General features: G+C 31.7%; 1 protein-coding gene across 4 annotated transcripts in view; it reads left to right on the plus strand.

The window, feature by feature from the left end:
• The window catches only part of L(2)gd1 (lethal (2) giant discs 1), a 28,110-nt gene that overhangs the window by 8,572 nt on the left and 4,010 nt on the right, over positions 1 to 15,528 (plus strand). For all 4 annotated transcript variants that reach the window (XM_071718503.1, XM_071718505.1, XM_071718502.1 and 1 more), the window contains 5 exons: positions 496 to 867; positions 3,968 to 4,348; positions 8,296 to 8,657; positions 8,838 to 9,013; positions 9,739 to 10,005. In XM_071718503.1, the coding sequence (XP_071574604.1) occupies positions 496 to 867; positions 3,968 to 4,348; positions 8,296 to 8,657; positions 8,838 to 9,013; positions 9,739 to 10,005 (1,558 nt within the window). The remainder of the gene's footprint in view (positions 1 to 495; positions 868 to 3,967; positions 4,349 to 8,295; positions 8,658 to 8,837; positions 9,014 to 9,738; positions 10,006 to 15,528) is intronic.

Here is a 15,528-nt window from a genome sequence, read left to right on the forward strand (position 1 = left end):
TGATAGAAAACGAATTAGAACGGAATTAAAAATGTTCGACATTATCGACATCGAGGAAGTTCGGCCTTCACTATAGGATCCCCTTAATTGCCAACGGTTATTTAGTGGGTCATTCACGAACAATGTTATTCTATTGCCAAAGTGAGATTGTATGAATGGCAAATGAACACTGTCGTCAATGCCGCCACCGGACCCATTTTCTGGTTTTTGACCAAGATCCACTCATTTTGCCATTCGATTTTGGTTAGATTTCTTCATATTTTACTTCATACTATGTCTATGTCAAGTTTCATGACAATTGATTTTGTACCACAAAATTTTTTCAATTTTGCATACTCCTTTGATGAGAATATGGAACATGACGTTTTGTATTTTAATAGTTTCATTCGTGAACAAATTATTAATAGGTTTATTATTATCCAGCTTTCTAAATGTTAATTGGAGATTTGCGATATTGATTTTTATTTCACCAATACTATTTTGTCTACTTTGTAGAAGAAAAAACACCATCACCAATGGAAGTTAGTGAAGCAGTTGCAACATCGAATGTAATCTCAAATGATGATAATAACCCTTCTGAACCACTGGCAGACGTCACAGTTGATCAAGAAGCTTTGGATAAATTAAAAGTACAGCAACAAAAATATAAGACTGCAGCAATTGCTTGGAAGAAAGCGGGCAACAAAGAACAAGCGCTACAATATGTAAAAACTGTAAAACAATTTGAAATAGTTATTGCTGCAATTGCTGCAGGTGAAAAGCTTGATTTATCAGATATGCCACCTACTCCAATTCTACCTTCTCCAACTAATACTACAACACCAGCTGCAAAAGAAGAAAATGAAATTCAACAGCAAGCTTCTGCAGGTAAGAGGTAGAAATTCGTTAGATTGCAAAACCTTTTAAAAATTGTCGCATATTAGTAATATTATGATGCGTGGATATGTATTATTATTGATTTCTGCTTCTGTAATGAAAAAATATAGTAAAAATGTATTTACGAATTTATTTAAACTCTTGATAATTATTTACATTAGGGAATACCTTTCCAATAACTTTGATCTTGATATATACTTGGTAGGGATACTGATTAACATTATGTCTTAATTAGCGGTTACATACAGTTCTCTACATTTATTGAGATATACCTATTATTTACATAAGTGTTAAAAATTTAAATTTTCCATTATATAAATTAATATATCATAAATATTTCTGATAATATATTATCAAAATTGCCATTTTGAGTATGTTACAATTTGTCTTGTGTATTGTTGATTTATTAAAAAATTATGAAAGAAATGAAAAAAAAATTCTAAACTAATGGAAATATTGTATATTATAATTAACCCTCCGTCTGTAGTCGTTTTTTTTGCCTCGGTGTGTAAACGTGGGTCTGTCATGTTTGACGCTATTTTTTTTCTATCTTAAAGTATTTTAAAAAATCTGAAAAAATTCACAAAACATCTGTCCACATTGCAGTTGATGATTTTATAGTTATTTTGATAAACATCGTTTATTTAATATTTTCTGGCAGGCTTGCAGTTTTACAGTTATAAGCAGATTTCATTTTGGCTCGAATGCCGTAGACCCATATTTATAGACGGAAGGTTAATTTATTCTGAGAAAGATATACAAACCTTTATTTAAAATATTTAATGTCATCACAAAAATGTCATGAAAAGCGAACGTGTAGTTGTGGAAAAACTCACCTTTTTCTCTACATACATCTGTTCTTAAAAACTCAGATTAGATTAGGTTAGGTTAGGTTAGGGTCATGTTAGGTTAGGTTAAATTAGGTTAGGCTAGAGTTTTTGGAGGATTGGAAATGGATATGGTGGAAACAGGTCAAAATCTTTCCTGTATGTTTATTTTTCAGTTTTTATCTATATGTTTACTTTTTATCTATACATTTACTTTTCAATTTTTGACATCTAATGGAAGCTTCCCAGCAAGTGACACAAGTCGACACAAACGTCGTTCTATCTTTCTTTTTTGGCAATGAGTAACAAAGATAAAACGACATTAGTGTCGACTTGTGTCGCTTGCTGGAAAGCTCCCGGTGTAATCTAACTCGATCTGACCTGACTTAACTCAATTTAATCTCTGACCTATTTATATTTGATGAATTATTGCATCTATTACTTGATTGCAAAACTAACAAAAGTGTGTTTGTTAATAATTTTTTCACGAAGAACGAGCGTTTTTGTTATAGCACTAAAGACCGTGGCCTTGATGACATACAAGATAAAAATTAGGAATACTTACGGGTGTAGTTCCGAATGACCCCTGCTCCCGATCGACCTAAAGTTTTACACATAAGTTGTTTTCGACGTGAAAAATAAAATCTGCGTGTCCCAACTTCGGGAAATAAAAAACAAATTTTTTTTATGATAGCACTTATCGACTAAAATTAATTCTATATGATATATTTGTTACTGTAAAAGTGATAAATTCGATAATTATATGTAATTACCGGTTTTTATGCATAATCTTCAAGATACGGTGGTAAATGTGATAAATTATAGCAAATTTATCAATTTTACCGGTAATTATAACCAAAACTTTTTGTAAAAGTAATAAATCTTTCATTAATTTTGTTGTGGGTAGGAAAGAGTGAATCTATTGTATTCACGCATATACCATCCATACAACAATTGGGTTGGGTTAGGTTAGTTTTTTTGGAGGTGGAGCCCCCCGTAGGGGGGGGGGGCGGAACCTACTGCCTCCACGCATACACTTTCCACGCGAAACGAGGTGCCACATGGGTTTACAACTTTTCACGCGTGGGAAGTCCACGCATGTACTTTGCAAGGCACACTATGTGTCTAGTTTAACGGTAGTGGAGCCCTCCGCAGGGGAGCGAAACCTACTGCCTCCACGCATACACTTTCCACGCGAAATGAGGTGTCACATGGGTTTACAACTTTTCACGCGTGGAAAGTCCACGCATGTACTTTGCAAGGCACACTATGTGTCTAGTTTAACGGTAGTGGAGCCCTCCGCAGGGGAGCGAAACCTACTGCCTCCACGCATACACTTTCCACGCAAAACGAGGTGCCACATGGGTTTACAACTTTTCACGCGTGGAAAGTCCACGCATGTACTTTGCAAGGCACACTATGTGTCTATAGTTTAACGGTAGTGGAGCCCCCCGCAGGGCAGCGGAACGTACTGCCTCCACGCATACACTTTCCACGCGAAACGAGGTGCCACATGGGTTTCCAACTTTTCACGCGTGGAAAGTCCACGCATGTACTTTGCAAGATACACTATGTGTCTAGTTTAACGATAGTGGAGCCCCCCGCAGAGGTGCGGAACCTACTGCCTCCACGCATACACTTTCCACGTGAAATGAGGTGCCACATTGGTTTACAACTTTTCACGCGTGGAAAGTTCACGCATGTACTTTGCAAGGCACACTATGTGTCTGGTTTAACGGTAGTGGAGCCCCCCGCAGGGGAGCGAAACCTTACTGCCTCCACGCATACACTTTCCACGCGAAATGAGGTGCCACATGGGTTTACAACTTTCCACGCGTGCTATATACATATATTATATATGCTATATATGTTATATTTTTTATATGTCGTATATATCATATAGAATCAATTTTATTAGTCGATAAGTGCTCATAAATTTTTTTTTAATTTCCCGAAGTTGGGACCACGCGTACTTTATTTCTCACATCGAAAACAATTTATGTGTAAAACTTTAGGTCGATCGGGAGCAGGGGTCATTCGGAACTATATCCCATTTGTTTTTAAATATCCAGTTTTTATATTATTGAGATATTAAGATAGAAATGTTAAGATACACTTAGTTTCTGTATTTCTTATTATACAGCAATAAATAGATTACATACACAAATTCATATTTATGATACGTGATAAATAAGCTACATAATATTCAAATTTTAATTGAAAAAAAATCGTGATAATATGAATACGAATTACTGTGTTAAAAGTTGGTCCAGCAAAATGTGGTCCCGAGAACATTGAAGGTGCTCTTAAGGAGCGCCTCGAGGTATATAGAAGAACCAAAGTAGCTGCTGAAGATGAGGGTAACACATCTAAAGCACGGAGATATGGTAGAATTTGCAAACAATTTGAAGATGCCATTAAGTTGTACACGCAGGGAAAGGTAATACCTCTGGATGAGCTTCCCGTTCCGCCTGGTTTTCCACCATTATCGTTGAATTCACAAAATGACGCCATTACCGCGCAATCTGCGTCCGAGCCTGAGACATCTGATAATAATACTGTAAAGAAGCCTGTGCAACCACAAGCGCCTGTGCAACCACAAGCGCCTGTGCAACCAAAAGCGCCTGTTCCTCCTCCTCGAACAGGTAATGAATATTACAATTTTTTCTACATAAAGATATTCACATCATACGCTTATATTTATATTTATATATTAACGTTGTAGTGCATGTATGTATGTACAGTGTACATATATTACATTTTATATAATTTGTAATATATATATATATTAATATATATTTTTTGTACTATATGTTATATATTTATATTTTACATTATATTTTATATATTATATTTCGGTATACTATATAGCTAAGCTGTTTCGTAAAATATGGATATAATTTAAGATGAGTGAAATTATGCTAATTCATTTCATGACCAGAGTTATTGAAACGTAAAAGTGCCTGCAACTCAAATGCCGACAAGATGTAGCAACATTGAATATGCCCCGCGGCCACATGCGCATGCTCCGTGGCCGCACGCACAGCGAAATAGAATTTGTGATTTTCGTTAAAGCAGGGTACACGTGTGTGTGCCCTGCTTTAAGCAGATATTTTGTATTTAACATGCTGTTAAATAATTTAAGTTGTGATTTTTGTTAAAAGCTTTTTTCGAGTCTTTTTTTGAAAAAAATATTGAAAAAAATTAGAAGCAGCGTCAGTCCACTGTAGGCTGTTGCTCAAACATTTTTACATACAACACAGGATTTTTGAGAATTTTTTCAAATTTTTTCGAAGAGATTTTTTAAAATAAAAAAAATTGCGTCGGAAAAATCTGAAAAAATTCTCAAAAATCCTGTGTTATATACAAAAATGTTCAAGCAACAGCCTACAAGGGACTGACGTCTGCTTCTAATTTTTTTCAATATTTTATTCGAAAAAAACTTAAAAAAAACTCGAAAAAAGCTCGAAAAAGTTAGAAGCAAACACCGGCCTACTTTGGGTGAAGGCTTAAAAATTTTGATATCTGACACAGGATTTTTGAGAATTTTTTCAGATTTTTAAATTGTGGCCATCGATATGTCGGTTTAAAAAATTATGACTAAATCAATTTGATAAAAAAAAGCTAAAAAAAATCTGAGTGTATTTTAGAGTTGGAACAATAACAAAAAATCGCCGACCAAATCCGAGAGATCGAGGGTCAAACCCAGGTCGATTTGGCATGGAAATGCCCCCTATGTATAATACTAATAATCTATACATATAATGTTTCATAAAATGTATATTATCAGTATTATACATATACATATATAGTATTGTATTGTATAGTAGGTATGTGTTGCGTATAATCCGTTTAAAAATTTATGTGCAATTATGCAAAACTGCTAGTTATTCTATTTATTTGAAATTAAATTTACTTTGTTTTGAAGGAAATATAAGGGGGTCAGAATATATGTTCTATTCTGGATGAAGTTACTTTGACAGATTTTAAAATTGGTTTTTTTTTACATAGAACCATTGTTGTGTAATATAATAATTGATAATTTTTTAATAATTCTATAAAAGTATTAAGATGAGTTTATCAAAAGATCAAGGTGAGTAATCTACAGAATATTTCATATTTTATCATAATATATTCTGATACAAACATGAAATATTATGTATGTATTTATATTTTAATGATTTAATTTTAACAATTTTGTAGAATAATAAGAGAAAATGCATTAAGGGGATCCTAAACTGACCCAAATTACCGACAATTGCAGTCAAAGCATGTTCTTTGAAACGGCTTTATAGATCGCAAAATCCTTTTACAGGAGTAAAGTATAGGTACTAATGAAGAGTGGGATTATAAAAAATTAGTGATAATTGAAAAAAAATGTAAAAATGCTGTCACCTCATAACCTTATTTTCTAATATAAACAGTTGTATAAGTTATATGTACGAAATGAAATGTTCCCACTCTTCAGAATACGTGCACAAACAATAACGTACCGTTGAAATTGAGGTTGAAAGCCTGGAAAAAAAATTAGAGCTTCGAAGAAATCGTGCATATTTTCCTCAAAAATATACACGCAGGCTAGTAAGCAGAGATGGCGCAGCAATCGAAACAAGGACAGATGCCTCTCGTTAGACAAGGACAGATATAGATATATGACATAGAAAACAGGATTAGAAATGTTGACATTACCGACATCGAGGAAGTTTGGCCTTCGCTTTAGGATCCCCTTAAGAACTTTTTCTTTGTATATAAATATTTGAGATAATATGCATTTGCACTTTTCCTTTTGTAGCTATTTTTTTTACACATGTATTTTGATGAATTTTTGTCATTTTATATAAAAATGATTAAAACAGAATCATCAAAACGCGAATATTTTATGAGATGTGTCATGAGATTCTATATTAGAATGTATCAGGATAAAATATAAAATATCTTATACAAAATATTTAAATTCAAATAAATCTTTATCTTTTTATATGCTGAATGGTGAGAAGAATTGATTTATGTAATAAAAAATATTTATATGATGTTATTAAAAAAGATAGAATGAATTTTAAATCTCAGAAAAGAATGATTTTGTTTAGATTCGATACTTATCTAGAACAAAATCATATTGTCCATAAGACGTCGCCTCGAAATTATGCTGTTATTTGGAACCAAGCCTGTTCTTTGATTGTATCATTGTCTCTGTTATATCAACCATCGCTGCTGGAAAATCATTTCAGTTTCTGTTGTTGTCTCTTCAGTTTGTCAATCTCACGTTCTCTGGACTTGATTTGATGAGTGAATTTTACGTCTCTTTGCCGATTAGTTCCAATTTTTATTTCTAAAATCTGAACATTTTGGAGACTATTTGTAGAATTTTTCTGGTATTTCTGGTATTTCTCTTGAAAATTACACCATCTTTATACATTCAATTTTTAAATATTTACCTTATACTTGTTGGAGAACTTGAGATTAATTTATCTATTACCGCGTTGCTAAAGACTCAAAGTAAAGTCGAGACGTATGATTTATAACTTGTATTAAATTGTAACTTGTATTAATTAAATGTTACATAACATTAATTCACGCACAATTAATTGCGTTTGACTCTCAAAGCCTACTTTTCCTTGTTACTCGTTAAGTTTAGTATTGAGAGTATTTAGTCAATTAATCATTTATATATTCAATTTAAGGTGGTTCTTGCATTTAGGTCAAATGTAGATAGCCCGGAAAATATGATATTAAATGAAAGGTTAACGTTCCTAGAGTGTGTCTGAAAAATTTCGATTTTTTTTACCGCTTGGTTCCGGAGATATATGTCCGTAAACTTTGCCAATTTTACATGGTGATAATAGGGAAAGGAGGGTCAGATCGCACATTTATGGAATACGTTCATACTTCTCGAATAGATGAAAGAATAAAAAACTGTTTAATCGATGCAACAAACATTTCTAAAGATACTGACGCGACACCAAACTGATTGACCGTACCGTATATAAATAAAGCGGAACTTTCGACAAACTTTCGGAAACTTTCGACGTTTCGACACGACACAAGAGTCATGGTGGCCGTCTTGAGTGGCTGCTTGGCAACGTCGCACGCGTCAGCTGACGCACAAGACGCGTGTCCTACCATTCTCCCACCGTCGAATGGAGGTTATAAGGATAACATATCTTTTTCGGCAGTTGTATGAATATATTCACTATCGCGGAATTGTAGAAATTGTGACGTATATTTTTTCTATTTTAGTATATTTTATTCATTCTTTACCGGCGTGATCATATTTATGGTTGTATCACCAACTCTAGTCAAATTTGTGACTTTGCTCTGATATTTTCAGTTTATAGCAACGGTTAAATGAGAAAAAACCTTAAGGAATAATTAATTTTAATGTATGCTGATTTTTACATACTAAATCATTCATATTTGTCACTAGTAACAATAGTTGTTTTTGTGACTTCAAAGTACTGCAAGAACCACCTTAAACCAATTTTGTATATTGTTTTTGTAAATTGTTTTGCGTAAATTTATCTGTTTTTGAGATATTGGTTTAATTCCATTAAAATAGAACACTTTCTATATTTATACTGTATTTTTTTATTAGGACTGAAACTAAATCAGAGAATTACGTCGCGTGCAGAGAAGCAAATGCTACAGTTGCAACTACGGCAACGTGAATTAAAGCAAGCTGCTCTAAATGCAAAGAAAGACGGGGACATGGATTTGGCACGTGACTATCTAAGACAAGCAAAAGGAATACAACCTTTAATCGAAGCTAGCAAAGCTGGCCTGCCCGTCGACATGACTTCGATTCCATTGTCGCCTCTTGAAAAAGTAGAGCTCAGTACATCACAAAAGGATGAAAATTTCATATTGGTATCTTCCGAAGATTTTTTGGAAGGCTTGAACGGAACAGACGATAAAATTTATGAAAATCTTGAAACCCAATTAATTAAACAAATTAAGGTGATAATTATATGATATTGTACAGCTGAAAAGAAAATTTATTGAATATTATGGAAAGATTAACATATATTAACATTTGCATACTTTATTAAACATTATTTTCTAAGCTGTAAGGATTAATTTAAATTAATAATTATACAATTTATCACTCTTTATAATACTAACAATTAATTTTTACAGTGGTGTTTGTCTACGCGAGATCACTCAAAAGCACTGGGAGATGTTCCTGGATATAACAGATGGGAGCGGCTTGCACTGAGCTACACGCGAGATTTAGATATGCTGAGAGTTCGAAAACGTGACTCACTGCCACCACCACAACACCATTATGAAACAAAAACTTATCAAATAGTACAGTTAGTATACATTTATATGTAATTTAGATTTACATACAAGGTTTAGAAAAAAAGAAGATTATAGCATAAAAGTTTTATATTTTTGATTTATACAAAATTCATAAAAATTGTTCGTCTTAACCTTTAGACCGCCGGAAAGCCTAAATATAGGCTCTACGTGTGATCGGAACTTTGTATATGTTATATATAAGATATAAGCACAACAATTTGAGGACTTTCTAAGAGGATTAAAGCTCATCAAATGCCGGCGGTCTAAAGGTTAATAATCTTTGTCTTAATGTATTTTTCTATTTTTTTAAATTTTAAACTTAGAAATATTTTCCATAGTTTTCTCGGAAATATTTCTGAAATGTTTTGTTATATTTCTCTTTCCGTTCTCTGTATTATCTATAAATGTTTTACGATATATCCTAGGTTTCAATTAAAATTTTATTGAATTTGGCTAAAAATTTATCCTTATTTCTTTATATATTTATTTCTTTCATATTTACTGGTAAAAACAATAAAATACATCATAGAACGATATTATTTACCCAATTTTAAAACGTGAATGCTTTTTAAAGTGAGAGACTAGATAACTGTAATTTTGTAATCTTATTATGAAGGAGATATTGTGTACATTAATTGGTTCAATTTTATTGCTTTTCTATCAAATTATTTCTCATTTTTTAAATTTTTTGTTCATATTATAAAGATCGAATATAAAAAGAACTGTATTTTTTCAGGAGTTGCACGGATTTAAACGATAGTGACATAGAAATTTCTATAATTAGAGGAATCAATTATTCTCGGGAAGCAGATACATATGTAATGTGTGAATTTCCATTTCCATTGGATAATCATACTATAGAGAGGACATCGACGATCAAAGATTCTGCCAATCCTGAGTACCAAGCTGTATTTTTGCTGAATGGCATTATAAATCGCACCTCCAGACAATGTCAGAGAGCATTCAAACGACATGCCTTGAAGTGTGAAGTTTGGGCAAAAGGGTAATTTAATGATAGTGTTTAACATTAATCTATGTTAATTTAAACTGGAAATTAATTTGAGCTTTGACTCATACAACGAAATATTTTTAGAGATTACGATTATCTATCTATATATATAAGTACCGGACGTCTGTCTGTCTGTCTGTCTGACCGCGAACTACTCATTCGTTAGTGGACCGAATTTTTACCAAAAGTATATGAAGTAGGGGTAGAATTTCTCGGGGAGTGCCATAAAGTGTATAATTTTTTGTTACCGATTTTTTGGAAACCGGTTCCGAAATTTTTCCAATTTTTCGGGAAATAATTGACCAAATCTTAAAGAATTATGTATGAAATAGGGGTAGAAAGAACTAAAGAATGTAATAGAATTAGAAAAATTGCTAATAGTAAAGGGGTTTCCGATTTCTGTTTAAAAAAAGTATGCTCCAATTTCCGCAAACTTTGAGATATCAAACTGAAATTTTTTTTATGGATAATTTTTCGTTACCGATTTTTTGGAAACCGGTTTGGAAATTATTCAAATTTCGAGAAATAATAAGTATTAATTAACCGATTTTCTTGAAACCAGTGCCAAATTTTTTTTTAATTTTTGAAGGATAAGTTTAATTTTTTATTAATGGATAATTTTGCTTCCTCATAAAGGTAGCTTTGTTTTCGTGAAAAAAATTGTTTTCAACTATCTTTGGCAAAGTGTTTAGAATGTTCTAAAACGTCGAAAAATCACTTTTGTACAAAATGTCTGTGTGTGCGTGCGTGCGTGTGTGTGTGTGTGTGTATGTACGCTTTTGCTGTTTGTTTATGCTCTAACTTCCGTAATTTTTGAGATATCGGGATGCATTTGGTTTAAACCGATAGAGTATCATGTAAGGAAGGTTGGGATTGAATTTGGTGATGATCGGTAAAGCGGTTCTTTTTTAATAAAATTTAGAATTTTTGTAGAAAAGTTTGTGGTTGCTTTAATTTCCGCAAATTTTAAGATATCGGTTTATTTCTAATTTTATTATATTTTTCAGTCTTTTCTACCCCTATTTCATATATAATTCTTTAAGATTAGGTTGATTAGACCCAGCTTTATACGCGATTAAAGGTGTATAATTTTTTGAGAAATGCCTATAATAGCTCTAACTTCCGCAAATTTTAAGATATCGGACTGTTTTTAATTTTATTATATTCTTCGGTCTTTTCTACCTCTATTTCATATATAATTCTTTAAGATTTGGTCTATTGGACAAAGGTCCATATGCGAAAGTCCATATATGGACCATGTAGTATAAAAATTAGTAGAGATCATTTTAGTAAAAACATTAATTATTTAATTGGTTTTTGTAATAGTATAACAGATATTAATATAACAGATATTAGCCGCAATAAAGCTTATCACAATAAAAAAAAGTGTGCAAGTAGAAACTTGCACATTGCTTCCTCATAGTTTTTAAGTGTGCAAGTAGAAACTTGCACATTGCTTCCTCATAGTTTTTAAGTGTGCAAGTAAAAACTTGCACATTGCTTTCTCATAGTTTTTAAGGATGTATCACACGTACAATCTTAGACAAAAGTGCATGTTTGAAATACTTGAATATCTACGCCTAACGCATAGTAAATCTAGATGTAAGATACTCAAATGATAGTAGGAGTCTTATTTTTACTCCTACAAAGGTATTTTTTACTTTACAAATGTTTTTTCCAGTATTATTTGCAATTTTTGTAATTTATGAGCCTAAACTTTTGGCAGTGAAAATGCCCTGATTTCAACTTTATAACGTCAAATTATTTCAAAGCGAAAGACATTATTCAGCAGTGCTGATAAACAAATGTGACTTTAATAACGTCAAAAAAGATAAATATGTATCATATAAACGATAATTTTGAATATTATTTATTATAAACATTGTTATGCGACTCTCTATGACTCGATTCACGTAGGTTGGCAGCCTTGCACAGTACCAAAACAGTGCGAGACTTGATGCGAGCTGCGAGGTTATGTCTGTTCGTTTACATTTTTACAATGTCAGACACGAAAAGTTATCGGTGGAAAGGCAAAATAGTGACAAAAGCAGTTTATAAAAAAAGACTCGCTCGACGAAAAGCTATACGTGTAGCGACAGCCACAGCCATAGGTTATGATTCGCTTGCCCAGCTGATTGCGACGTTGCCGCGCTTTCACGAGATGTTCGTGCCGACAGCAAAATTATCTCAAGTTATAATTTATTTCTTTAAAACGGTGTAGTGAAGACAATTGAAACTTGGCAGATATTTTCATCTATTCGTATACTAGATGTACAAAAAAATTCAAAATATTGGTAGCGCTTCTTCAACATTTTTTTAGCTGTTTTATCCGCCAAAATCGTCTCTTCCCATAAGAATACGTGTAAAATCAGTGAAAATTAAAATCGTTATATCTCAGCAACCGTTTAGTGGATTCGTTTCTACTTTTTTGTAGCACATCAGGAAGACTAAAAGAACATTCTCACAAATTTTTATCCACTTGGTAGCGCTTTGAAAATAGGTGCAATACATCCTTAAGTGTGCAAGTAGAAACCTGCACATTGCTTTCTTATAGTTTTTAAGTGTGCAAGTAGAAACCTTCGCTCACAAAGCTTCCTCTATGAGGAAGCCAAAACAAATAAATACTAATAATTATGCATCGAATAAAATACAAGCTTCCTCATAAAGGAGCTTTGTGAGCGAAGGTTTTTACTTGCACACTTAAAAACTATAAGGAAGCAATGTGCAGGTTTCTACTTGCACACTTAAAAACTATAAGAAAGCAATGTTCAAGTTTTTACTTGCACACTTAAAAACTATGAGGAAGCAATGTGCAAGTTTCTACTTGCACACTTTTTTTTATTGTGATAAACTTTATTTTTTATTAATGGATCGATTTTCTTGAAACCGGTGCCAAAATTTTTCTAATTTTTTGTTGATGATTTTGATGAAATTGGTACCAAAAAATTACTAATTTTATGGAGATGGCTACTATGGGGTTGAAAATTAGGTTTTATGGGGTTCTATTGGTGCTCCTAATTAATGAGTGAGTTTGGGGAGAGGGGAATAGATTTTGAGCCCGCGCGAAGCGCGGGCGAAAAATCTAGTACAGTAGATAATTTCGTAATTATCAAGTGAATACGATAGGTTATTTTAATTTTTGAGCATTGATATAAATGAAGATATAATGAAGGCTTATGCACGATTAATTTTATAATTTATTATTATTCTAATATTTTAATCTTACTAAATTACCTTGTCTGACGTTGTTTGTTGTTAATAGGTTTGTTATTTCTATATTGCAAGTTGTGTTGAATTATGACGTCAGAAGCAAGAAAAACTATGTGCGTTTCTTGCAAATTTTAATTGCTAAAAATATGATCAATCTTATAATCTTGTTATTTCATATGCAATAACCTGATACAAAGAGAGGTGCCCAAAATGGCTCTTAAAATCCTCTTTTTGAGCAAAAAAATTTTGAATTGAGTAAGGTACTATTGGAAAGGTTTTTAAAAGCGGATCGTTTTTTGCAAAAAAAAAACTATTACGTTACAACGTCAGAATTAACATCTAGTTTTTAAAATATTCTGGATTAGAGTTCCAGTTAAATTGCCTAATTTGTCAATAGTTTGTTTCTTTGAGTAAAATCGAACATTACAGTCATTTGGTTGCGACTACAATCACAAGTGTGATGTCGAATATTGTAGCTTAGTTGCGTGCATTTTTAAATATAAATCAGTTATTCCTTGTCAGCAGTATATATTCTTTTTTGGAATAATATTAGTGTTTTACCAAAGAAAAAAGAAGAATATAAAATAAAGAAAAAAAGAGAATACAAAAAAAGAAAAAAGTAAAATAAGAAAGAAAAGAAAAGATTTAGATACAAAGTGACGGTTGCAAGGTGACTGTTGCTGTTGCTGATGATGAGTTGAAGGAAGAATAGCTGTAAGAAATAATCGCTCAGAAAATATTTATTGCAATATTTATTGTAGAAATTAATGCAGTTGCAGCCAAAAACTGGAATTTGATTACATAACAAAAGATTGTTGTAGAATTACTCGAGAAATATAAATACAAATTTTTTGGCTTAAAGAGAACGTTTGCACATTGCACTGCAATGTGACAGAGTGTGTGCGTTAAATCGAAATTGATTTTTGAACACTACGTTGGGCGCATCCAAAGTGATTTTAGTTATAAAATAATCAAATTTTATTATTTTATTGATTCAAAACAGTTTGTAATAACGTGATAAACTATTTTGAATGTACTACTTTGAACGTGATAAAAGTATATATATTTGTAATTAGTAAAAAATTAATTTTAATCTGATATTTTAAATATTTTATTTCTGCTCAGAAAGGGGATTTTCTGAATGTCACTCTTTTTTCTTATAATATATGTCTAACACAAAATAAATTGATTTTTTGCATGTGCATTATGTATATTCGATAGTATATATTGGTGATAAATATACCAAAAATTACCTTTTCGGATTCGCGGATTAATAAACAGTTATGTCTCAATAATTAGTATGGAAAGTTAATTTTGACTAAAAATATAAGATACATGTAGATTGAATTTAATGTATTTAATATATTTAATAATACGAGAATAATACGAGAATAATAGAATAATAAGAGAACGGAATGGTTTAAAATATTTTATCAATAAATCTATTGAATGCAAATAATAGTATACACTATGAATTAGATAAAAGGTTAATTTATTTTGATATATAGCAAGGAGAAAAAGATTTGTGTAATTTTTCGTCTATTAACTTATGCAAAGATATAAAATATCTTAGGCTCTAGAAATTTTTTATCTACAGATGTATTGATCAATTTAGAGTTTATTTTTTTCTTTAGCATTCTGGAAATTTATTATTTATAATAATTTTTAACTTTTAACATTAAATATCTTTATACTTGATCTTTGAATTATAAAGAACCTCACCTATTTTATGAAGGGGTTTTGGGCCATAAACGCACATACTTGACTTCTATATGCATTTGTAGAAGAAGTTGACAGAAATAATAATAACACAGTTTCAAGTCTCAAAAAACATAGAGAAAGATATTTTCTGGGGCATGAATTTCGCATATTACCATATGTAATTAGCTAGTTGGCACTAAAAACTTTACACTATTTAACTTAAATATTATAATATTATTAACTTTATATAAAATAATATATTTTATGATATTGTCCAGACTTTTTTGCGTTCAGGGTATTTTCCCACGGTAACGAACAAACTTATTGGCTTGTTCGACTAATTGTAAGTCAGGCCTGTGGCTGGTTTACACTTTTCAGTAAAAAAAAAAAAAAAAACGCAAGAATCAAGTTACCATAAGGGTACATTAAAGATATTTTTATATCATTTTCTGACAATTATAACAGTGAAAATAATAGTGAATACTGAATAGGTATTAAGACTGGTAATTGAATCGATTATAACTTCTTCCATCCATTGTTCCACAACCTAATTTTTCTAAAAATGTACACAACAATACCTACAAAATAGCATATGATTCAATGTTG

The sequence above is a fragment of the Temnothorax nylanderi genome, unplaced genomic scaffold (genome assembly GCF_030848795.1).
Source record: "Temnothorax nylanderi isolate EJ_2023f unplaced genomic scaffold, tnyl_v1.0 TNYL_tig0252_pilon, whole genome shotgun sequence".
Taxonomy (NCBI): Eukaryota; Metazoa; Arthropoda; class Insecta; order Hymenoptera; family Formicidae; genus Temnothorax; species Temnothorax nylanderi.